At 43.8% G+C, this 23,810-nt stretch overlaps 1 protein-coding gene and 2 pseudogenes across 2 annotated transcripts in view; 2 read left to right on the forward strand and 1 right to left on the reverse strand.

The window, feature by feature from the left end:
- LOC147441490 (uncharacterized) overlaps positions 1-23,810 on the forward strand; it is a 150,112-nt gene that overhangs the window by 61,052 nt on the left and 65,250 nt on the right. For both annotated transcript variants that reach the window (XM_086483127.1, XM_086483126.1), the window contains exons 2-6: positions 15,541-15,636; positions 16,025-16,216; positions 16,412-16,561; positions 16,696-16,782; positions 16,925-17,047. In XM_086483127.1, coding sequence (XP_086339253.1) covers positions 15,541-15,636; positions 16,025-16,216; positions 16,412-16,561; positions 16,696-16,782; positions 16,925-17,047 — 648 coding nt within the window. The remainder of the gene's footprint in view (positions 1-15,540; positions 15,637-16,024; positions 16,217-16,411; positions 16,562-16,695; positions 16,783-16,924; positions 17,048-23,810) is intronic.
- Positions 1,675-2,273, reverse strand: LOC147441491 (non-specific lipid transfer protein GPI-anchored 19-like; annotated as a pseudogene).
- Positions 20,083-21,103, forward strand: LOC147441492 (uncharacterized; annotated as a pseudogene).

Here is a 23,810-nt window from a genome sequence, read left to right on the forward strand (position 1 = left end):
TGGTTAGAGACAAAGTTAAGTGACATCAATTAATAGAGATTATAGGGGTGATTTTTAAGAGAGTATGTTGAGTTTTAAAGAGAAGCACACACATTTTAAAATTGTTATTGTGTTCATGGGAGGATACAAAGTTAAGTGCATCAATGAACTGCAACAAGAAATGAGGTGCTTCACTGACCTTCAATGTTGTACTTGTGCTTTTTGATTGTCCAATCTATAGGTCGATATTTGAGTCAAGCTACAAAAAAGCAATGTGAATAGTTAAACATATCGTCTTATAATGAAACCTCACAGACTGGAAGTGCAAAATATATAGTGCACGTCATACAGAGGTGCCATACAAAAGTATGGTGGAGAGCTGGCACTGTGGTCTCTCCAAAAAATTATAAGAAACGGAAGCCGTGCCCTGCCCCGTAGAGTTTATGTGTTGCGCCAAGCAAACGCATGCGCATGGGAAATTGGATGCAAATAACAGACCTTGTATTGTTGTCGAGCTGGAGACGCACTTGCAATCACAAAGTCCAGCGTTGTGAATATATGTCCTCCCTACCATACACAAAACACACATTAAGAGAAATACAAAAGATGTAGGATATTTATTAAGCTTAAAGAGAAGCAGATGTAACTTTATGTTCTATGTCCTTTAATCAATATTAGCTTCTCTCTCTCTCTCTCTCTCTCACTCTTAATATTATGTTCTATGTCCTTTAATCAATATTAGCTTTTGTGTGTGTGTGTGTGTGTTGTAAGCTACTTCTGTCAATAATTTTGTCTTCTTGCCTCCATGATGACTAACATGTGTTATGTATCCTCCTTTCTAATTCTCCATGATAATGGGCGTCTTGAGTTCGGTGTCCCCATAGCAGAAGGCACCATATCTACTCTGTTGCATGCACATCAAATTCACTACCCTGTGCTTTTAGCTTGGGCATGCAGTTTAAATGCCCCGTAAAATTTGATTGGGAGAAATTGGCTCAATCCGCTTGACTGGAATGGGTACTCTAGCCAAGTTCTATATATATATATATATATATATATATATATATATATATACACAAAGGGATTGAAGCCGCTATTTTCTCACCACAACATCCGAGAGACAACCACGTGCAATTCTAATAAACTAATGAATGGCCTCCAGAGTCCAAAGCCTTTCAAGCACCAATAGCATATTAGCGTCAAACACCCATCCCACCAACACCCCCTCCTCCCTCCTCCACGCACAGCTCGCCTTCTAACCACTCTCTCTCTCTCTCTCTCTCTCTCTCTCTCACCTCCCACTCACCTCTTAGCCTCTCAATCTCTCATCTCTTGCTCGCCCTTTTGCCCTCACCTTGGCGCATAAACTCGCGTGGGTTGTGGGCTTGTACGTTGAATCAAACTTAGAGGCCTTGCATATGTGTACTACACACATTTTAAATTAATTAAATCTATTGAAAACTCTCTCTCTCTCTCTCTCTCTCTCTCTCTCTCTCTCTCTCTCTGCCATAACTAGAACCGTTGTAAAATAAAAGACTCGGATTACATCTATCGAGGCCTTCAGCAAAGGGCAGAACATCCCTCCATACTAGAGACGAGAGTTGCTATCTCACATGGAAAATATGAAAGAATCCACAACTCACATGTGGGATCATTAAATGACAAACAAAGACAAAACTAAATGAAAGAGCTAGCTCAGCGGAAAAGGAGGTCAAGAGCAAATAGCAAGGATACTGCTACAACTTAGCCTCAAGGTCCAACTAAATCAGCGCGGTTGTTTCCAAGTGGTGAAGAAGACGTATTGTTGTGTTGGAGACGTAAGGGCCGCAGATGGCGTTAGCACTGAAGACCGAAGCTGGGCAGCGAGACTCACTGGCGCGCCAGACGGGGCAAAATAATAAATATGGTATCGGGATTTCGACAGCTGAGCAGAGGATGGGGTTGAGAGTGGCAACCTTGCAGGTTGGGGGTAGCATCAGGGCGCGTGTTATGTTGATGTCGTGAGGCTCTGTACTGAAGGTAGAGTTGTAGAGCTGGCAGAGGCATTGTGGCGCAGTCTGGACGATGGAGGATAGGTTTCTACAGTATGTAGATTGGGATTATGTGTTCATCATCCCTGACACATACCCCAGGTAGTCCACCAACTCCAAGACCATTACTGTGCCACATTCGCTAGCTCCGCTCGTCGGAGTTGTCACATGCGCCTACCATGTTACCCCATCTGCTATCATCAACATCGGCATCACGATCGCACACATACCCAGTACTCCAGAAGTGGCCTTGCTGCTACCCATGATCTTCTGGGATTTGACTTTAGCTCAAGCTACTCTGCGTTGTTTCTCGACTCCACTGTTCTCCCTTGTTTTTGAAACACGCACGCTCTCTCTCTTCTTTTGCAAAACCCTACGCCCTCTCTCTCCCCCCCTCTCTCTAGAGTAATCTGTTGCCTGTATTAGAGGACGACCTCATATATCCATGAAGTTATTCTTAATTACAAGATGAAAATTGGTCTGCCCTTGAAAATTACAGATTGCGAGGCCTGTTTCTTCATGCTGCAGGTCAATGTTAAAGAAGCAGATACGAGAGAGAGAGAGAGAGAGAGAGAGAGAGAGAGAGAGAGAGAGAGAGAGAGAGAGAGAGAGAGAGACCTCTTGCTGGACTTGCAACCGGCTTAGGCTACTTTGCCACGAGCGCAAGCTAGCTGATGTATAGCGAAAGTAGACACACACACACACACAGAGAGAGAGAGAGAGAGAGAGAGAGAGAGAGAGAGAGAGAGAGAGAGAGAGAGAGAGAGAGAGAGAGAGAGAGAGAGACCTGTGCGTAGTACTAGAGGCAGAGCCTTGCTCTTTGATTGCAGAGGGAGCGCTGTAATTCTGGGTTCAGGACCTAGGTTGCTCTACTGGTAGTAGAGGATGCAGCCACCAATTCTGTGGGAGCCGTAGAGCATGCAACCATTATCGACGTGGGTGTAGAAGACTTTATCTGCCCCACTGTGATGGCGTGGAATATCTCATGCTGGTTAAAACCCATACATACCCATATCAACGTTGACATGCCTGTCCGATGATGGCATACGGTTGTGGACGACGATGTTGAACTTGGTACGTCGACAACGATGAGTGGTTTTTTATGCACGTGTGGGGGTTGAAGGAGGATGCTAGCCTCCTACTGTGCACACGATCCACCCTATTAGTGAAGAGTTTGCCCCGTTGAGCACAACGTTCTGAACTCCTAAAAGAGCCGGAGCTTCTTGCGGGTACATTTAACTCCACCAGTTGATGTCCTTCTCTTCCTGCACCGCGAGCTTCTTCATCACCATAGCTATGGAGCATGGAACTTGCAGTGTGGACGAATGTACATTAAGGCATGGTCACCATCTTGCCGAGTTCAGGATAGGCGGAGGGGCTCTGTTGTGCGTGCCAAGAGTCGGAAAAGAAAGCAATCGTGAGATGTTGCTGTGCGCGATCGAAAAAGCCAAACCAAAAAAAGTAGGGCTAGGAGTTGTCGTTAGTTGATTGCTGTGAGATTCGGGTCAAAGCCAATGGCTTAGATCATGCCAAGTGGCCTCTTCTTGGCTCAAGAATCTGCAAAACCATCTTAGGCTCACCAAGTAAAGAGCAAACTGATTGTCCCTTGGAATGTCCCTCGGAATGACACTCGAAAATTTTTGAGCTAACTTGAGTTGTTTTGCAGATATGATGTAATCGCGGACGATTACTCTCTTTCAAGAAGGGGAGATGTAACAAACTGTTGACATGTCGAAACCCTAATCCTGTTGAAACCCTAATCCTAAAATAAAAAACCCTAATTCTGTCCAAAATCCTAATTCTGCTGAAACCCTAACCCTAAAATCAGAAACCCTAATTTTGTCGAAACCCTAATTTTGTTGAAACCCTAACCCTAAAATCAAAAACTCTAATTCTACCCGAAATCCTTACCCTAAAATCAAAAACCTTAACCCTAACCCTAACCCTGATTTGCTGACGTGGCGGGCTGACACGTGGCTTGCTGTACGGACACCAGTGCGATTTACGAAAAGCTGACAGCTTTTGGCATTGCTTTTTGGAGGAGCTTTTGAGTTTTGAAGGCTTTTCATTGTAATTGCTTTTGAGGCCAAGGGCCTTTAAATATGAGGTTAGGGCTCATCCTCTGGCATGCTTCCTGGAGAAGGTGCAAAGTCTGGAGTACCGGCTTGTACTTTGATGATGCAATATAAAGAAATACCGAAAGGGGCGCCAAGGTTTGGGGCCAATACTCTCTGGGGTGGAATTTCGCCACTCTGTGTCGCATGTCGTCTCTCTCTTTCAGTTCAATTGTTATTGAAGTGCTAAAAGTGTGTTCAGTCTGCTCTTTTCTATTGGCACATGGTGCCCGCCTTGTGACAAATATCCCCCATACCCATTGTGCTCCTCATCCGGCGCCAATCCGGTATCATTGACATCCAACTCTCTCAACATTTCCTCTGAGATATCGTTGAAAGCTGTGTGAGAGTGGCCCGTCCTGGCATTAAAGTCTCCCAGAAGAATGACATCTCCATCCCTAGAGAACTCCCATATGTTCTCATCCAATATCATGTAGGGTGACTGTCCTTTGGGTGATGCATAAGGAGATGTGCTAGGGTAAAATAGCATATTGCAATGTAGAGTGGCCTCTTGTCTCCGCTCTCACTTTGACCTTACATATATCTGGCGTGCACATCTCTCCGAACAATACGAACGAGGGGCTGAAGCTCCTCCCTGAATAAGACTGCCACACCTCCTAACCCACCTCCTCTATGCGTTGATCTCACCTCCTGTCTACAAGTAGTCTCCCAATGGTATCTAGTCACTCTAGGTAATGTGCCACTAGGAGTGTAATGCGTCTCCGAGTACAAAATAACATCCCTTCCCTTGGAACTATCCTCAAATGCACCTACATCTAGCTTCATTGATCCATTAAAATTCCATGCTGCCAATTAAAGGTTGGTTCCATAGATCTTGCACCGTCATGCGGTGTGTCTTTTGAAAACCACTTCTACCTTGCTGCCTTGATCTCTAGCATCAGCTCTTGCATGTGTGCTACTTGCGTTAGAGTGATGTCATCACCCAAAAATATCCCAGTTTGCTTGAGTGTTGGTCTCTTCTTCAGGAATTCCTTCCTAGCTTCTAACGAAGGGAAACGTATAATGAGTGCTTTTTCCTTGGAACTTCCTTTCTCACCACTTCCCTTTTTTCTCACTCTCCAAGCACGTGTGTGTGTGGGTTAAAAAATGCCCATGTGCTTCAAGAGTTCTTTCACTTCTTCTTCTACTTTTCCAATGTCTCTGAGACCTACAACACGCACATGAAGGGCTCTAGTCTTCCTCTTTTTCTCCTCCTCAATTGTCATATTGATGATAGTGGATGTGGGTGTGGCTTCATGCATCTTATCTTTTCCTTTCTTTGCGCCCCCGATCCACTTTTCAGCTTTATCAACCTTCTCTTGTGTTTTGAATAGGTGCTCTGCCCATGAAGAGGCCGTTCGTGCCTTGTGCTCTTCCTCTTCACATAGATTTTTCACCTGCTCTTTAATCCTCTTGAGCTCCTTTATCATTGAGGGTTGATTTTGTCTCTCCTTTGTCACAATTTAATGACATGGCAGTGCCCTGACACACACACATATGGTTGCTGACGTGGCAATGCGTACGGATTTTCGCTTTTTACGTTGGCTTTTAGAGTGCGCCTCTTATCAGCGATCACTCTTAACCATTCCTACCTGCCCGACAAGCCCGACCAATAACATAATACACTACTAGCGGGTCCGACAAGCCCGGCCCATGGCTACATAAAAGGTGGTCGCTTAGTGGTAACATCTTCAGATTTTGGAATTTTACCTGGAAGCATTCGGTTTAGTATAGTCTACTCCGATAGAACCTAGAATTCAGCATGGGTGAATCTAGTGCAGTGGGTTTGCACAAGAGGGGAATTACTCTGCTCCTTTGTCAACAGATTACTCCGATTTTTTGAATAAGGTCACTGATGTCCCCTTTGGGTTTTAGGGATACTAATGGGTTGACCAATATTCTGCTGTATGACTTTATGACACGGAATTCGTGAAAATGAAATCGATTTGTACTCCTTCACTTGATTTGTTTGAGTGCAGGAACTAAAAGACGAAATGACTGCAGCATTTCAGTCTAATAAATCTCTATAGACATGATCGCAATAAGGATTAGTTAATCAGGCATCAGTGAGGCCCGGTCTAGATCTAGATGCGATTACTATATACGTTGCTGGTAGTCATGGTCTGAGGTTTGGAATGAATTTTTATGTGATTTGTCAAGTGATGTCCTGTGATGTGAGTGTCGTCTTTGTACAAGTGCTAGATGTGTCGTGTCCAGTGCTTCGGTACTAATAGTCAATGTCTACTAAGATAGTTTATGGCCTCTGTCTGTTTTGCAGGCGAGGGCGATTACAATTCTTTCAAGAGGGGGGTATGTCACAAATTGATGACGTGGCAGTGCTTGGACACACACACACACACACACACACACACACACACACACACACACACGTGGGTTGACGTGGCAATTGTACGGAACCCCTTAATTCACGCTGACAGTACGGACGGTCGGAAGAAGCGCTAATTGGTTGTTGATGTGGCTGGTAGTACGGATTTTCGCTTTTTACGTTGGCTGGCTGTACGGATTTCCGCAGCTTACGCTGACTGCTTTTTGTTGGCAGATTTTAACCAATAAGGCTTTTGGGCCAAATTGCTTTTGATTTTAGTGCTTTTGGGACTCTACTTTTAGCAACCCTTCTAAAACCTTTATAAGTGACCCAAGGTGCTTACTCTACAGAGCATCTGGACGTAGAGTCTGAGAGCGAGCACTCGCGGGTCGGTTGTACTTTGCTCAAAGATTAATATAAAAGAAATACCGAAAGGGGCACCCGTCTTTGGGGCCAATATCTCTTGGCATGGAACTACGCCCGGCCGTGTCGACTCTCTTTTGATTTGTGAAGTGTTTTGAAGTGAATCTCTCGTGTCACGGTAGAATCTTGACTTGGGGTGTCCAAGTTTGTTACACTTTGCAGGGGTATTTTTACAAGGTGCGACTCCTCCCTTAAGTGCTTTGATCAATGCATCCTTTTCATTCATGTGTTGTTCCACATTTTATTTCTAGGATTCAAAAATAGCGAGTCCATCCTCTAATCTTTTTTGCATCACACATTCCATTGCATTCACTTGTGCCCTCCTACAGTCTGCATTTCGACCTTCAATGATGTGGACATTTCGTCATGCTTACCAAGCATCTCTTTGTCCAACTCTTTCCTCATATGTGCATACATAGCTTTTTTGTAAGTTCACATTTGCATACATCTCTTTTTCAATGTCAACCCTGAAAAGGCTCAGCTCCGCCTTAATCATCGCCTATACCTTCTCATACATCAAGACATCTTTGACTCTAGAAATTTTCTCTGCTCTCTTGAACCAGGCAATAGTGTGCTCTCTCGAATCCTCTGCCTAAATGCCACTCTGCCCTACAGAGCTGGCTGGACTCTGCACATCAGCCTAGAACCAACTTGCAACCTTCACTTGGTAGTGCGTGAGTCCCCTTGGTAGAGCTTGCTCAAAGTTCCTTCTCAACGTAGCTACAAATGTAGCAGCTTTTTGAGAGAGAGAGAAATGAAATGAAATGAAATGTTATATTAACGTCTTCAAAAGGCCAAAGTGACCTTGAGATAGATAGATAGATAGATTTTATTATCGTCCTCGGAGGTCAAATATGACCTATGGGACCAAAGTTACATGTGATGTAGTATGTGTATGGCTGATGAGTGACTCTCGATGCTCCAAAATTGTAGTGATGAGAGTCGCAATGGAGAGCCCACACTTTGGCTGGGAGAGGAAAGTGTGTAGGTCTAAGTTATGGCTGAAAATGTGAGAGAAGCAAGTTCGGATGTGATCAAAAGCTGAGCACTCTGGTAGTGTGTGGTACTCAGACTCTCGAACTTGCAGTGAGCATAATGTGCACAATCGATTTGACTCTTCTCCATTGCCCCAACGCTCTATCTCGCATCCAAGGAAATGGGAGCTAAGCCGAATTGCTGCGATAGTGCGTATCGCGGACAAGGGAATAGGCTCAAGCATGTAAGTGTGAGTACGGTTTCCTCTCTCAGCGAAGAACATGGTTTTGTAGTTGGGGGCAATATAGGTGGTGTAATGTATGAAGCGTGACCCACCGGATTTCTCCCAAGCCGTAATACATTGGCGTTGTAGAAAAGCTTCATTCACTTGAGAGTCAATTGAAGCATCATGTAGCAAGTGTAATGCATCCCATCTCCCAAACCACTTCTTTATGTCTTGCATCCATCCCGTGCTCAAGATCTTGCTTTTATGCGTCTTTTGAACTTTTTTGCTTGCTTCCCATGCAATTGTAGGAAGTCGGTGTGAGGGGTTTCGACGCATCTTTATCATGTACTCCACAACCCTTTCCATGCCCATAACCTCAATTGGAAGAGATCCCGACTCAAGAAGTAGGAGCATATATGGTGTTTGTGTCTTAACTTGGAGAAAGTTTGTAAGAAAACGCTTTTGGACATTCTCAAACTCTTTCCAAGTAGACTTTGAGATGCTCCCGCCCCACACTTCAACTCCATAAAGAAGAACCGGTGTCACCAATGCATCAAAAAGATACTTCTTGAGAACCCAACACTTGATGTTTCCCACATTACACATGTTCTCAAATGCATAATATGCTCTCTTTCCCGCTTCCAAACGACGCATAGCACATTCATGCCACTTGTGATTGGATGGAACCTCAAGGCCAAGGTACTTAAAGCTCTCAACAACTTCAAGTGTCTCGTTGTTGTACACAATGCATGGCTTCTCCTTATGGTTGGTTTTCACAAGCATAACCTTTGTTTTGGATTCATTTACGATCAGCCCACTATGCAAGCAAAAGTTCTCAAGGACAACCATAAGCTTTTGTGCATCTTCTAAAGTGTGCGCTAGAAGCACTGCATCATCCGCATACAACAAAAGCATGATTACCGCATTGCAAATAGTGACCTCTTCAATGCCTTCTTCTTGCATAAAGTCAAGTACCATTTGTTCCAATTGATCGATGCATAGACCAAAGAGAGTTGGTGACAATGGACATCCTTGTTTAACCCCAATAGTGCTTACAAAAATTTCTGAAATTTCTCTTCCCATGCGCAATTGACAAATCACCTTCTCATAGATTCGAAAAACCGCAAGCATAAACTCACTTGGCACTTGGAGTTCTTCCATCCTTCTCCACAAATTGTTACGTGGAATCATATCAAAGGCTTTCTTAAAGTCCACAAAACAACAATACAATCGCTTGCCTTTCAACCGACTTTCCTCCATGAGAACACGAAGAGTGACAAGATGATCAATGGTGCTATGGCATCGACGAAAACCCGCTTGTCCCTTTGCACGCTTGTTATTCTCTTCAGCTCAATCACTCAATTTCATCTCCATTATGCACCCAAACAACTTTGCCATAAGAGACCCAATCATTATAGTCCGGTAGTTGCTTACATTCTTTACATCCCCTCCTTTATGCAAAGGCTTAACCCAATTAGTACTCCAATCATAAGGCATACCATGTTGAAGTGCAAGGTTGAACATATCACACATCCACTCATGGGTAAAATCTCCCGTCCATTTGATCATCTCCGGCTTGATACCTTGAAGATCTCCCGCTTTGCGAGTGGCCAACTTTTCAAGCCCACCGCATACATCCTCAATAGTAAAAAAAGACGGCATACATTGACCATAAAATGGCATTTTTTCAGTATTTTCTTGCTCATATAATTGTCTACAATGTGTGTACATATCCACTAGACTCAAGTTACCAAAATTCTCAACCCGCTTGCCTCTCAAGTTTCTCCAAAATCTTCCACATGCATGTGCCTTTTCTTGGACTTGAAATTCTTGTTGCTTTACTTCCCATCTTCTTCTCTTCTTTTGAATCAATGCCTTGTATGTATGCAAATGACTTTGATAGTTGTCTTTGTCCATAGTTGCATCAAGCTTTATCAAGGACTTTCGAGCATCTTGACATTCTTTATCAAATCACCTTTTGCGTGATCTATCTTTGTTGATACCATGGAGATGCTTTATGGCAAAGCATTCTTCCGCACAAGAACAAATAGCTTTCTTGAAAGCTTCCCATTTAGTTTCCAATGGTGCATCACATTGAAGCTTTGTCATCCATAATTTTTGCTCAACCATTTCAATGTACATTGGTGCCCGTTTGAAATCCATACATAGTGATAACTTCTCTTTCCTTTGGCTGAGATTATCATGCTTAGTTGCTTCTTCACATGAAAGGTCAATACATAAGGTGCGATGGTCGGATTCCGGGGTCCATTGACCAAACATAAAACTCTTTATGCGATACATGATGGCTTCAGAGAGTAGCATATAGTCAATCACACTATCCCCATTATGTCTTCTACATGTAAATCCATTGGTTCCACTCCACAAAGATACACCATTGGCAATGAGCATACCCGTGCTATTACACATGTGTAAAAGTAACTTTCCATAGTGATCCGGCTCTTTCTCATCCATTGAAGTACGATCATACAAGTGAACTTCCTCCAACTCCCTTGAAATGTATGGCATATTAAATTGTTGAGTATCATGTTGCAATGTTTTTGTGCGAGCATTCATATCCCCAAATACAATAACATCACCTTCACCTTTGAAATAAGCAATGTCCTCTTTCAACTCAGAAAATGGTTGATCTCTATCCATGCAAGCATAAAAGGGAGAATCATGATGAGGAATGTAGCAACTGGCTACAAAAATGGGTGCTCTTTTTGGTGTCATAATTTTCAGCCATACATAACGTTTGTACTTGTCATCTTTCACAATTGATACAAAATATTCCAATCCTTTCTTAACCATACATGCTAACCCTCCTTGTCCTCTTCGTTGCTTGAGATTCTTTGACCACATCAATGAATGTACATTGTAATCCTCCAAGCCGTTAATCCTTTGTGTATCATGCTCCCAAGTTTCAACAAGAAGTACAACATCGGCTTTGCTTGTTAGTTCATCAATGCCAACCCTCGCATTCCATGGGTATCCATTACAATTCCAAAAGCATATTTTCAATTGTAACTCGGTTTCATAGGTCACGCATCCCTATTTGCTTGAGAGACTTGCCTCCTCCTTGGGCACATTTTCTTTATGAGATATCTCTTTGTTTTTATTATTCTTTTCCTTATATGCCTTGCGACGCATATTTTGTTGCTTAATAGTGCGATCTTCACATACAAAACATTTTGTATCCCTCAAATAGATCCAACTATTATCAAGGATAATCTTTCGCTTGGTCTCATCCGGCATGGTGCATACAATTGGCCGTTCTCCCGAGCGAGGAGCTCCTTGCTTCCCCACTCTATGTGCTCCATAGACCATAACTCCGGACATGCCAAAGTGGGTTTTGAAGAAATCTTCAATAACAATGGCAAGAGAAGGAGGTGTCTCTAACTTCTCTTCGGGAATTCCACGAATAACAATGTTCTTGGAACGTCGCTCCCGTTCCTTCAACTCCTCCACATCCACATTCTCAACATTCTTTGTTTGAACCATAGCTTGCATGAGTGAGGAATTAGAAACCACATTGCTACCACATACATCAGCCCAAGACTTGTTTGTGCATATATTTTTCATGTCGCATACATCCCGGCTCATAGTGTCAAATTTCTCCTCTTTCAATACATGGTCATGCTCTACTTTGCTCATCCGCTCCTTCAAAGCATTCAAGTCCACAAGAGAGCGTTTACATTCCTTGACTTCCTCTTCAAGTTGCATCAAACGTGTTGTTTGCATCTCAAGTGTCCTCTTGAGATTCTCATTCTCAACCACAAGTACCCTTAGTGTGCCATTCTCCATTGCAAGTGCTCGTAAGTCTTCACCTTGTTTGTTTACGGTCTCTTGCAATGATACCAAGTACGCCATGATCATGGTTTCCGATGTCGTTGGTTGGGTGGTTGTGTTGCTATCTCCACACTTAGGAGATTTTGGATCATTTTCCACAATGGTTGTGGACCTTGTTGAAGAAGAAGAACCCTTGCGAGTGCCGGAAGACATTGTATGTAAAATCGGAGATGAGAATCAATTTTGTTGAACCTGTTCACTTCGGAAATGCTGCTACAGAAACGCCTTCCATAACTCTGAAAATTTCTGTCTTTACATCAATGCGTAGAGGACTTCGTGCTCTTCGATTGAGGCTATAGATCACCCAAATCGGAGTTCGGATGAAGAAGTTATGATCAAAAGAGTGGACTGCTGTCTACTAGGTCAAAAAGAAATGTGTGTGTGTGTGTGTGTGTAGGAAAGAGAGAGAGAGAGAGAGAGAGAGAGAGAGAGAGAGAGAGAGAGAGAGAGAGATCTGCCAAAATCGGCATATGAGACAAATCAAAGTACATGAGATAGGTGTTCTTTGTGTATTCATGAAGGATAAAAGGTACAAAAGTAAAGATAGTATCTTTTGTGATGGCTGGGGGAAGTGATACATGGAGTGGGGGTGGAGCTCTAGATCTAAGGAGAAGATGCAATCCTGTATGTCGAGGGGAGGTACAATCATGAAAAAATGTCATCATAACTCTAGCGCCATCCAGTAGTATAGTCAAGGTGTAAGACATGATGCATGGGTGTGTAAGGTGTGAACAATGCGGGCAAGATGGCAGACGGATCTGTGAAGGCTCGGATGCCCTTCTCCTCCAAAGATTTGTAGTAGCGCTCCTAGATCTCTTGGATCTCTCTTTGGTGTAGTTGGGTGGCAGATCCTCTCTGCCCTGGGGACATACGCAACTCTCCCTGCCTCAATCTCTAGCCGGTGCGAAGATACTCTTGAGCTGTCTGATGGGTGCCCGTGCTCTATGTGGCATGTAGACATCCATGTATCTTGGTCTCTGTATGAAGACATCTGCTAGAATGGTCAGAAAGTGGTTTCTTTTAGTACTGCCTCTTCGTGGGTAGAGGCTCTCCGGTGTGATCCATGTCTCTCAGATATGTAACTGCCAAAGATCCTGCCTAAGTACTTTGTTCCGCTCACTGTGTGAGAGGCGTTGTGTGGGGGGGGGTTCGGGGTCATACTAGAAAGGAGGTAGGTCCGTGACGTCCAAGCCATGAAATGTAAACCACTTTGTGACCTGAGAGTACCATGATCTCGTCTCTCTCTCTCTTGATGCAGCTTTATTGATGCCTCAAAAGCTCTGCATGTAATTTTTGTCTGATGGGAGCTCTTTCATCTGCTGGATGAAGCAAACTGTCTGAAAAAGGACATCCACCAGCATCGGTGGTGCAGCTAGCTCTGCTATGATGATGATATGCGGAGCTGAGGGTTTGCTGTGAAACCAACGTGATATCATAATGATCTGTGGGCGCTCTATCCGTGTCCATAGAGATGCTGATAGAATTGGTGCCCGTACTGCGGTAGCATACATCATAGCAGGTGTGACCAAGGTATCAAAGAGCCACCCCTTGGTGCGGGGATCCTTGAAGTGTGCCTGGTGACATCTGGGCTCTAGAGTGACCAGCGTTGCATATCCTCGTGCTAGTCGATCTCTGGCTGCCTGGGCCATGGAGAATCTGCTAGTAGTGCCAGTAAAAGTCAACCCCAGCATCTGGAGGTGGAATTCCACCACTTTGTGTCATGATTATAGTCTGTTTTAAAGTTCAAGTATTAAAGTGTTTTTCAGTTCTGTTCATGTGTTGTTATGGAATTACAATGATCAGCTACATCCATGATCCCGATGCAGAATCCCTAATTCTAAAACCCACCACATACTACCCTCTAAAATCAAAACGTTCATCCTCAGTTGCAGTATATAGCAAAGAGTGAGAAAGCAATAAGGAAAAGAATGTCTGCACATCTTACAATGTTCCCTGTAATCTTATCCTACGAGTGAACATATAGTCTTCCATTCATGTGTGCATGAAAGGGATAAGCTAGCTATAGACACATCAAGTGTGTCTGAAAATTTGTTATTGGCCAAACATTACTTTTCCCAACAATATGGAAAGCATGTCATGGGTGTACACCATTCCAATCCATATGCAAATGAAATTGGATATTATATGAGGGCAAGTTCCCAACTGATGTCTCTCTAAATGCGATCATCCATTTAAAGTTGGTGGGGAGTCACTGTAGTGAACGTATGCCATCAGCCATACCATGACATGTATAATCATCATACATTCATATTCGTTCATACCAGTTTCATAAAGTAAAATTCATTGTTTATGTATTCAATCCGAAGACCACATGATTCATACGGAAGTTGTCACTCATCGATCTGCTAGAGGCTCAAGTCCAACAATAACTCCTTGTTTGTGTGCTTCAGTTAAATCTTTTGTTTTCTTGTATCGAGCTTGCCTGTACAACCAAGGCATGCTCTGTAAAACATTACATCCTGCTAACTCCATCATGTAGGAATTGACTTGATCTGCAAACGCTCGAACTTGAAGTCGAATTGATCCAGTCAATGGTCTTGACGATTTGTAAGTCTCGTTGGCCATTTTTGCTTCAAGCTGAGTACCTTTGGCATATTTGTCAATGCCCAATCTTGCAAGTAAGTATGGGGGTATAAAGAGGATACGGGAATCTTGATAACTAACTTTTCTCCAAGCTTTACAATGATGGAAAGAAATCTTGTGAGGGCTTGATATTTCTCTTGTAATGGGGGATCAGTAAAGTTGATTATCTGTTTGGTATGTTGTTTGTGTGTGTCTAGAGTGGTGTGTTTTGCACAAGTGTTTTTGTCTTTTCTGAACCCTTATTACAGTTTTAAGGCTGGAATTGTCTGACCTAATGGAGGTGTGTATTTATTGGGAGCACGGCACACAACTTAAAATCTGACTTCCCTATTATTCCACACCTAATTCTAGTAGATGGTTCACATCCATCTTCCTCCATTACATCATATTTGCAGAAATTACTACTATGCTTATTGTGCAGATGATCCACTTGAATGATGAGTTAGTGCATATCTGAAAGCATGCCTAACTATGGATGATCGAGTTGATAGTTATTATTGTCTTGTGGATGACTACCTAAGAGTCTATAACTTGCACTTTTCTACGTAGGTGAATTTGGACGTTTCTTGGATTTATCCAAGTACATGCTTAACATTTAGGACTTTTTTTCCTTGGTTGCTCTTACCTTTCAGTTATTTAGCTGTTATTTTGGTTTTAGATGGGTCAGACTCAGCCTGAAAGGCCGACTTGCTAGTATGACAACATGGGCCTACTTTGTACAAATCACACATGTAAACAAGGAAAGCTTTGCAAATTTTCTATTGCACACTACTCTTCATTCAAGTGTGAACAGCAATTTGGGGAGATATAAGGAACTTCTGTCTGTACTCCTGTCTTGAGGTTTGGTTATGTGACTGCATGTCTTTTACTTTTCATCAAATAAGTGCCTTGCCTTTACTAAGCTTTTATTTTGCTTTGTATCTGAGTCACCTTCTTGAGAGCCTTGTAAACTTTATAATTAAAAGTTTGAAAAGGTTAGGAATCCGAAAGATCTGATGAAGTTTTGTGCTCCAGCTTAGAAAGGTTAGTGAGCCTTTCTGCAAAGGGGAGTTTACTGTCTATGATCATATTGTTGGCCTCAGCCGTCCACCCTCTGCTTCAGGATCTCAGGTACGCTTTTTCATATGCTGTCAATATATTTCTTTTTTTCTCCTGCCCAGAGCTAGGCATCAGGATGACAAGTGAACTTATTGATTATGTTGAAGTACTAAAAGAGAAACAGGTAAACTAAGGAAAGTTGAGGGTTGCCTGTCTGTGCATTTTTGAGAGTGTCAAATTGTTTTTCTCCTGTCCAGCTAGGCATCAGGATGACAAGTGATTTTTTTACTTATGTTGAAATACTAAGAAGGTTACAGGTAAACAAATGAAAGTTGAGGGTTGCCTGTCTGTGCATTTTTTGAGAGAGTCAAATTGGATTGCTGTATGGTTAATTCCTTATGACAAAGTATTTAACTCCGTGACATAATACATTCATTTTGATAGCTACTGAATAGCACAGGCAGAAGTGCTTATTGAGACTCCAAGGTGTCCTTCTGCCAAAGCTCGAAGCAGAACGCCTACACCCCAAGCATTGGCACTCTGGAGGCCACCGAGTGTTGGCAGAAGTACTAATTTGTCAGCACGCTCTGGAACACCTGGTGATGGATCCCGTCCAATGACAGCTGTTCGTGCAGCAGGCTATTCTTCGAGGGTAGGCTTTGATAAAAAGTTTATGCTTTGTTCACTTCCGTAGATCCATCTACTTGTCAAACTATGGAGGAACTTTCAAATTTGATTTTCACACAAAGATGAAGTAAAGCTTCTAGTAGAAAGGGCTGTTTTTAGGGAGCTTAAAGAGCAGTTTGTGCTACATGTGATCAATGCATAGGTTATGTTCATGTTTCAGGGTAGCAAATTTGATTCTTCAAGCCAAGGGTCTCGAGCATTGACTCCTGTCTTGCAAAGAAGAGATGAAAGTAGCCCAGAAATTCAATTAAAGGAGTTGGAGAGGCTTGTCCACAAGCTGTTAGAAGAAAGCGCAACTGCAGCCTTTAACGTAAGTGTACTAATGCTTTAATCTATTGAAGGAGACCATACCTTTTATTTGGGATTGAATCTAAGAACATAAGAATTGACGGCCTCATAGAGACATACCTCAAATGAGGCATCAGCTATGTCATGTATTGGCAGGGAGATCTCATTACTGCCTTAGAAAAAGCCAAGGAAGCTGGGAAGAAAGAGAGGCTGCTGTGTAGACATCGGGAACAGGCTGGGCTTGTAAGTTTTTATGTGTGAACGCTTACAACTTCAATGCTTCCTCTAAGTTCAATAGAAACGGAATATTTTTACTGTTTTACTTTATAAAATCCATCTCCTTTTACAATGTGTAAGTTAAGTTTTTTCCGCTTAATATGTACAGATAGAGCAAATGAACATGGACTTGACATTCTCAGTCTGTTTTAATCTTGCGTACCAGTACGAGAGGAGAAAGCTTTTCCCGGAAGCTTTAAGTACATATTCACAAATTATAAAGAACAAGCAGGTATTCATGTAGCTCTTTACGGCCATGGCCTTCAATTGGGTATGGGAATACTATGAAAGTGCTGTACAATTATTCATGAAGCTTGTGTAGTTATTATAAAGCAAACCAACCTCCAAATATCATGTAATTTTTCTATAACCATTCATAATCTTGATATGAAGCAAACAAATCCAATATAAATTGGTACAACCTTCCTCCACCTCTAATGTATTAGTCCCTCACTGGATCCGCCTTACACAGAGGACATGACATAAGCCATACTCAACGCAGAAATGAGCGTTGACAGCAGACATCAGGCTCACCTCCTAGACATAGAGTCATTACGGGCTCTCCCTTGAGCCTAGGAGCCTGCAGCCAATGGGTTAGCCGCCTCTACACAAGGACTAGTATCCCATACCGCCAAGCCCAAACGATACGGGTGTGTGGGTAGAGCTACCAAAGGCCTAGAGTCCAAGTGCATGGTGATCACACAAGACGGATCGCAAAATGAGCCTAGAATCCTATTTATAGGACTCCTAAATCGCCCTAACTATAGGGCCATGTTCACACTTAGCCGGACATAGCTCAGCTTAGGCACCCATCCTGATGTTTGAGGATGTTAAACCTCCCCTCTTATTTTTAATTGCTGTCCTCAGCAATTAAAAATATAGGGCCATGTCCACACTTGGTCGCGGACATAACTCAGCTTAGGCGCCCATCCTGATGTCTGAGGATGTTACACTTTCCCTCTTATTTTTAATTGTTGTCCTCGGCATAATTCTCGGTTATAAAACCATGGAAACAACTCTTCAACAATTGTACTGATTCCCAAGTAGCACTGGACTAAGGTATATGCTTCCACTTGATCAAATACTTGGGGTAAGAAGTCTTTCGAGACCGTTTGACCTTTTTATCAAGAACCATTCAGGTTCAAGTGGAATGTAACGAGTGGTATCCTCCAAACTTCCTCTAGAGGAATGACTTGTTCATCCTGTTGTCCCAACTGCTCCATCAAGCAATTGACGTGGAACATGGGATGGATAGTAATGTTGGAGGGAAGATTCAGTTTTTAGAGACAATACTAATGTTCTTGATAACTTGGAATGGCTGACAATATCGCGAACATAATTTCAAGTACTGACCAACGGATTGCTTCGGAACTCTACCAAAAGTTGGTTGGTGATGTGACATAAGTGACAACTTATAGAAGACGGTCGAGGGGCCTAAAACCTTAATTGAAGGCAAAAGGGGGTTAGGACTAAAAATCCTAATCCTAACCAACTGTGAAGGCTCTAGCCGAGGAGCATGAACCCTAGAAGATCAAAATTGGATAAAGGTTGATTGTACGACAGGTCCCGCGTTTTGCAACAGTGCTGGCGTGGCATTCCACGGAATCCTACGTTTTATGGGCTTGCTTCTCATTGTCAACTTTTGGCCATCAGATGCTTTTGGGCATGCTAGCTTTTCATAACAGTTGCTTTTGGGAGGCTATGGGCCTTTTAAATATGCTCTCTCTCTCTCTCTCTCTCTCTCTCTCTCTCTCATTCTACCTCGCGGAGAAGCATAACAGAGTCCCAAATCTTATAACCTGGTGAAGCAATGTCACGTGTACATGGCTCTGTATGCCACGTGGACATGCTTCACCGACTTCCAGAACCAGTATTTCACCTATCCCTAGATATGAGTGTCTAGATTCCTAGTAGGATTAGTATCAGCAATTTTGTGAGCCTCTTCACAGGACCTGCATGTCCGGACGAGTCCATTAGATTAGGCTTTCCAGTTTTGGAACCCTCTTGCATAAATGGATTGTACAAGCACTTTGACAAGTGTTGTTACATTACGGTGGGCATCTGGCATGATGTGCAAGTAGTTATAGGTTAGAGGAATCCAACGAGTCATTCCCCGCGTCGATCCCGGGTGGGTAGATGTGTGACAGTTTCACTCCAAAACTTAGTGGAAGTGAAGTTTATTGATTTATCTTTATAACTGTCTCTCAAGTTTGCCTACCTAGACCTTAAGAGGTTTATAACCTGCAGATTTGACCTATAAAGGGAGCAGAGCTTCTAACAATTTGAGTCGTGATTTGGGAGAGCTTGCAGCAGACTTTCCCTAGCGTTTTGTAGAACCCACAGCCTGTCAGGGTTTTTGCTCCTAGATCAGCCCTAGCGTTTTGGCATCAGATCAGTCAGCGATCTGCATTCTCAGCCCTAGCGCTAGCATCTTCTCTGTAGATCAGCCAGCGTTTCCAGTTTTCAGCCCTTCCCTCACCGGACGTGTGTGAGATTTCCAATCGCCAGCCATTCAGATGCGGTCCGGTTTTTTGGTAGCCCATAGAGATTCTCCTTGGCCATTCCGTGCCGCATTGAGTGCTCCCATTGTTGCCCATCATCGGCATCATCGAGATCTGTGTTATCGGCCCTTCATTCATCGGGAGTGCAAATCAGCTCCAGATCTACCCATTGGTGGCCATTCACAATTCCACATCAAGACGGATCCAAATGTGCATCAAATCAACCCCGGAGGTGCTTCAGCTTGAAGAGTTACCGTGGCAACATTCTCTATTCAAGTCAGTGGAGTATACGCTTGAGGTATTGCATGTGTGTACATTCCATTTACGCAATCAAAAGCAAATACCACATCGGCAACAATGTGGGGTGCCCTTGAGAGGGTTGGTTGGGAACCCATCGGGTGTCATTCTCCTCTTCTCTCTCTCTCTCTCTCTCTCTCTCTCTCTCTCTCTCTCTACCAGCGGGTGACTGGTCGCGTTCGATGCCCTGGAGGTTTATCAGAGACCATTGCTAGCACCATCGGTGTTAAGCAAGGATGCCCACTCTCCCCGACACTATTTGGGCTCTCATTGACGAGATCTCCACTACATACTGCGAGTAGGAGGGGAGGGGAGCGACTTCGCAGGTACTCCAGTCCACATCATGTTATATACTGATGATATTGTGTTGATTTCAGAGTCACCCGAGGGCTTGCAGCGCCATCTTGGGGCCTTGGATGATTTTTGCACACACAGGGGGTTGACTGTGAACCTTGGCAAAACCAAGGTTATGATCTTTCACACATCCAGTGCAGTGAGGAGCGTTGCCACCTTCACAGCAGCAGGAGGACGGGTTGATGTGGTCACCTCATATGTCTACCTGGGAGTTACATTCACCAGCCTACCAGGACCATTCACTATGAGACATGCAGCTACTGACAGGCTCACTCGACGGTATGCAGCCCTGGTCATGCTAGAGCGGAGATGCCACCAGGCACACTTTCAGGAGCCCCGCACGAAGGGGTGGCTTTTAGACACCTTAGTCACCCCGGCCTTGATGTACTCAGCAACAATATGGGCACCAGGATTGACAGATGACCAGTGGGCACAGATTGAGAGGCCACAGAAATATATGATTTTACGCTTGCTCCGTAGCAAGCACACAGTGCCACATGACGTTATCAGAGCAGAGCTCGCCACACCACCTATGATAGTAGAGGCACTATTTTAGACAATCTGTTTCATCCAGAGGATGAGAGAGATACCTCTCGATAGACTTACTCGCAGGGCTTTTGAGGGAGCTATACAGCTAAAAGAGAGTGGGCATAAGAGAGCATGGTACTCACAGATCATAGCATGGTTTGAGGTACATGGTCTTGATATGGAGAGTCTACCACCCTTCCAGTACGACCCTGACTCACCCTATGTTCACCTCTCTCGCAGCAAGAGGAACCTGGTGTTGAGACAGGATATGGCAGCTATACATCAGGAGAGTTTGGGAGTCACTGGGCTTGGGGACGAAGATGTCTGACTACAGAGACCAGTTCCTTACCATACTACGTGATGGGTTCGTACAAAGACCATGCTACATGGAGACATACATGCCACATAGCTCACGGGTGGCGATTAGTCAATTGAGAGCGGCATCACATAGGTTAGAGATTGAGATCGGGAAACATACTGGTGTCCCTAGAGAGGAGCGAGTCTGCAGAGCATGCACAGAGGAGGTGGAGAGCGAGGAGCATTTTGTGTGTCGATGCAATGCATATACTGAGATCAGAGGGAAGTATGAGGCCTTATTCAGAGGGTAGCCCACTCTCCGGGGGATCATGGATTCCCGAGATCAGAGACAGCTAGGGAGTTTCTTACTAGATATACAGAGCCACCGGGACATACTACTACAGACACACACAGCTACACAGACAGAGGGGAGACAGTTGCAGCTCACAGACTTCTTTCAGAGGGTTACAGTCCGCCCCTCATCTGACACTCAGAGGGAAGTGACACTCCCATAGGCCGAGGCGAGGCGAGCCAGACGGCAACCACCAGTCAGTGGCTACAGGGTGCGAGCCTCCACCATCGACAAATTGAGGAGATCCGGGCCCGAGAGCGACGTGCCACTGAGGAGCGAGTGGCTCAGATGAGGGCCGACCTTGCAGCTTTCATCCAGGCAGCCCTGGCACCAGACCCGCCCATGTACCACATATTACACCCCCCCATTAGTACATGATGGAGCTAGATAGCTTGATGCACTCTCATGATTGTACTACCCTGAGCACATAGACATGCATATACCCTTAGAGATAGAGCTCTATCCCTCCTCAGATATCCCCTGGATATATCACCATCACCATCTTCACATCACCATCTTCAGCACATCACTACTTATTTTCAGTATAGTTCAGTTTTGTATCAGTTTTAGTTCATTTGTCTTTTCGATAGACGGATGGCATACACACCATGTATATTTGATTTGTCTCATAGGCCGATTTCGGCCTGACATAGACGTAAAAAATCTTTCTTTCTCTCTCTCTCTCTCTCTCTCTCTCTCTCTCTCTCTCTCTCTCTCTCTCTCTCTCTCTCTCTCTCTCGCTGACATAGATACAAGGATCAGAGGTGTCTCGGATTGTTCCTGCTAGAGCTGCACAGACTTAGGGAGAGCTTGCTGAGGACATCAGACGAAAGACAATCTCAGAGCCGAATCACAGATTTCTTTACACCAGCCAAAGGAGAGCCAACGGAGTAGTCATTACAGCAGATCTCAGAGCCTACTCATACTAGAGGGACACTGTCTGATCGAGCCCTGGAGCTTGGCAGATCCAGACGTCCACGACCTCGGGGGGTCTCCCACTACCGACGAAGGCTGCAACAGAAGATACAGATCACTCAAGCTCGACATGCAAGACGCCCAACCAGACTACTGACCATGGAGGAGGTGGATGAGATTCGACAGCGACCAATGAGAGATTTCCCCCCCCCCCCCCCCCCCCCCCCATTTCCTTTCTCCTTAGTGTCTTAGTGTTAGTTCTTTGTAACTTTGTAATTTCCGTACTCAGACATGGTATCAGATTCGCCAATTGTAACTTTTTGGTCTCATAGCTCATTTTGGCCTTTTTGAAGATATTAATATAACATTTCATTTCATTTCTCTCTCTCTCTCTCTCTCTCTCTCTCTCTCTCTCTCTCTCTCTCTCTCTCTCTCTCTCTCTCTTTTGAATCCTCTCGACAATTGGCAATGAAAGGGGATACATCATGCTGGTATGCGCAACTGTCCTTGTGGTTTCAGAGACACGGGTTCAGTATGGAAAGATTACCCCCCTTCCAATACTCTCTTGAGGCTCCATCACTGGCAATTACACGAACGAAGATTAATAAAATCATCCGACAGGATCTTATACTAAGAGGACATGGGTAGACCCTACACAAGAACTGGGCACAAAGATGGCCGACTACAAAGAAAACTTCCTACAACTATCTGAAGATGGATTTGTGATTCGCCCGAGTTACATGGATACCCACCTGTCTCATGGTTTGAGATGTGCTATTGGTCAGATTCGTACATCCTCACACCAGTTGGAAATTGAATTTGGCAGATTTAGGGGAATCCCACCTGAGAGCAGAATTTGCAAGTTATGCGGAATGGAGCCGGAGACAGAATTACACTATATTACCCACTGCACAGTATACTATGAGATACGAGATACGTGGGCGTTTTCATTGCCTCTTTAAAGAAGGCTTTGGACCTCTAGATAGAATCATGCAATACCAAGATCAAAGATGCTTAGGCTTGTACCTACTGGAACTACATCGTCACAGGGATAATCTAATGAGAAGACAAAGAGCACTACAGCCTCAGAGGCAGATCACAGATTTCTTCGGATCGAGAGAAGCAAGAGTGGAAGGGGAAGCAAGAGGCCAGCAGCCAACACAAAGGAGTATCCACATTCATACCAAAGGCACCCTAATTGACAGAGCGATTGAGCTTAGGAAATCGAGACGACCACGACCAAGATGCAGAAGCACACTTCACCGGAGGAGACTACAACAAAGGATTAGAAGCATTCTAGCCAGACATCCAGAATGCTCCTAAGAAGTTTATTTAATACTTTGTCTTTAGTTTTTTCACATTTACTTTCACACTTTCACACTTTTCACACTTAGTACTTTAGTACTAAGGTACCCAGACATTGTAACAGATTCACCACTTTTGTATCAGTTTGGTCTCATAGGTCATTCTGGCCTTTTGAAGACGTTAATATAACATTTCATTCCATTTCATTTCTCTCTCTCTCTCTCGTGTGCCCTCTCTTCAGGGAAACTAGAAGGAATCATCATTCAAGCTAAAAGCAATCACTAACGTAAGGAAAGAAGTAAAAGATTTGTGGAAGTGTAGAACCTAGATCTTCTTGATTAAAATTTCGGTGCATCTAACATTGGTATCAGAGCTTTGAGGATTTTGCACTGATTTGCTTCTCCCACTTTTGGAACAGTAGGCTTGTCATTGCGTGTAGGATCGTG

Source organism: Adiantum capillus-veneris, chromosome 15, assembly GCF_014529385.1.
Source record: "Adiantum capillus-veneris isolate H3 chromosome 15, ASM1452938v2, whole genome shotgun sequence".
Classification (NCBI taxonomy): Eukaryota; Viridiplantae; Streptophyta; class Polypodiopsida; order Polypodiales; family Pteridaceae; genus Adiantum; species Adiantum capillus-veneris.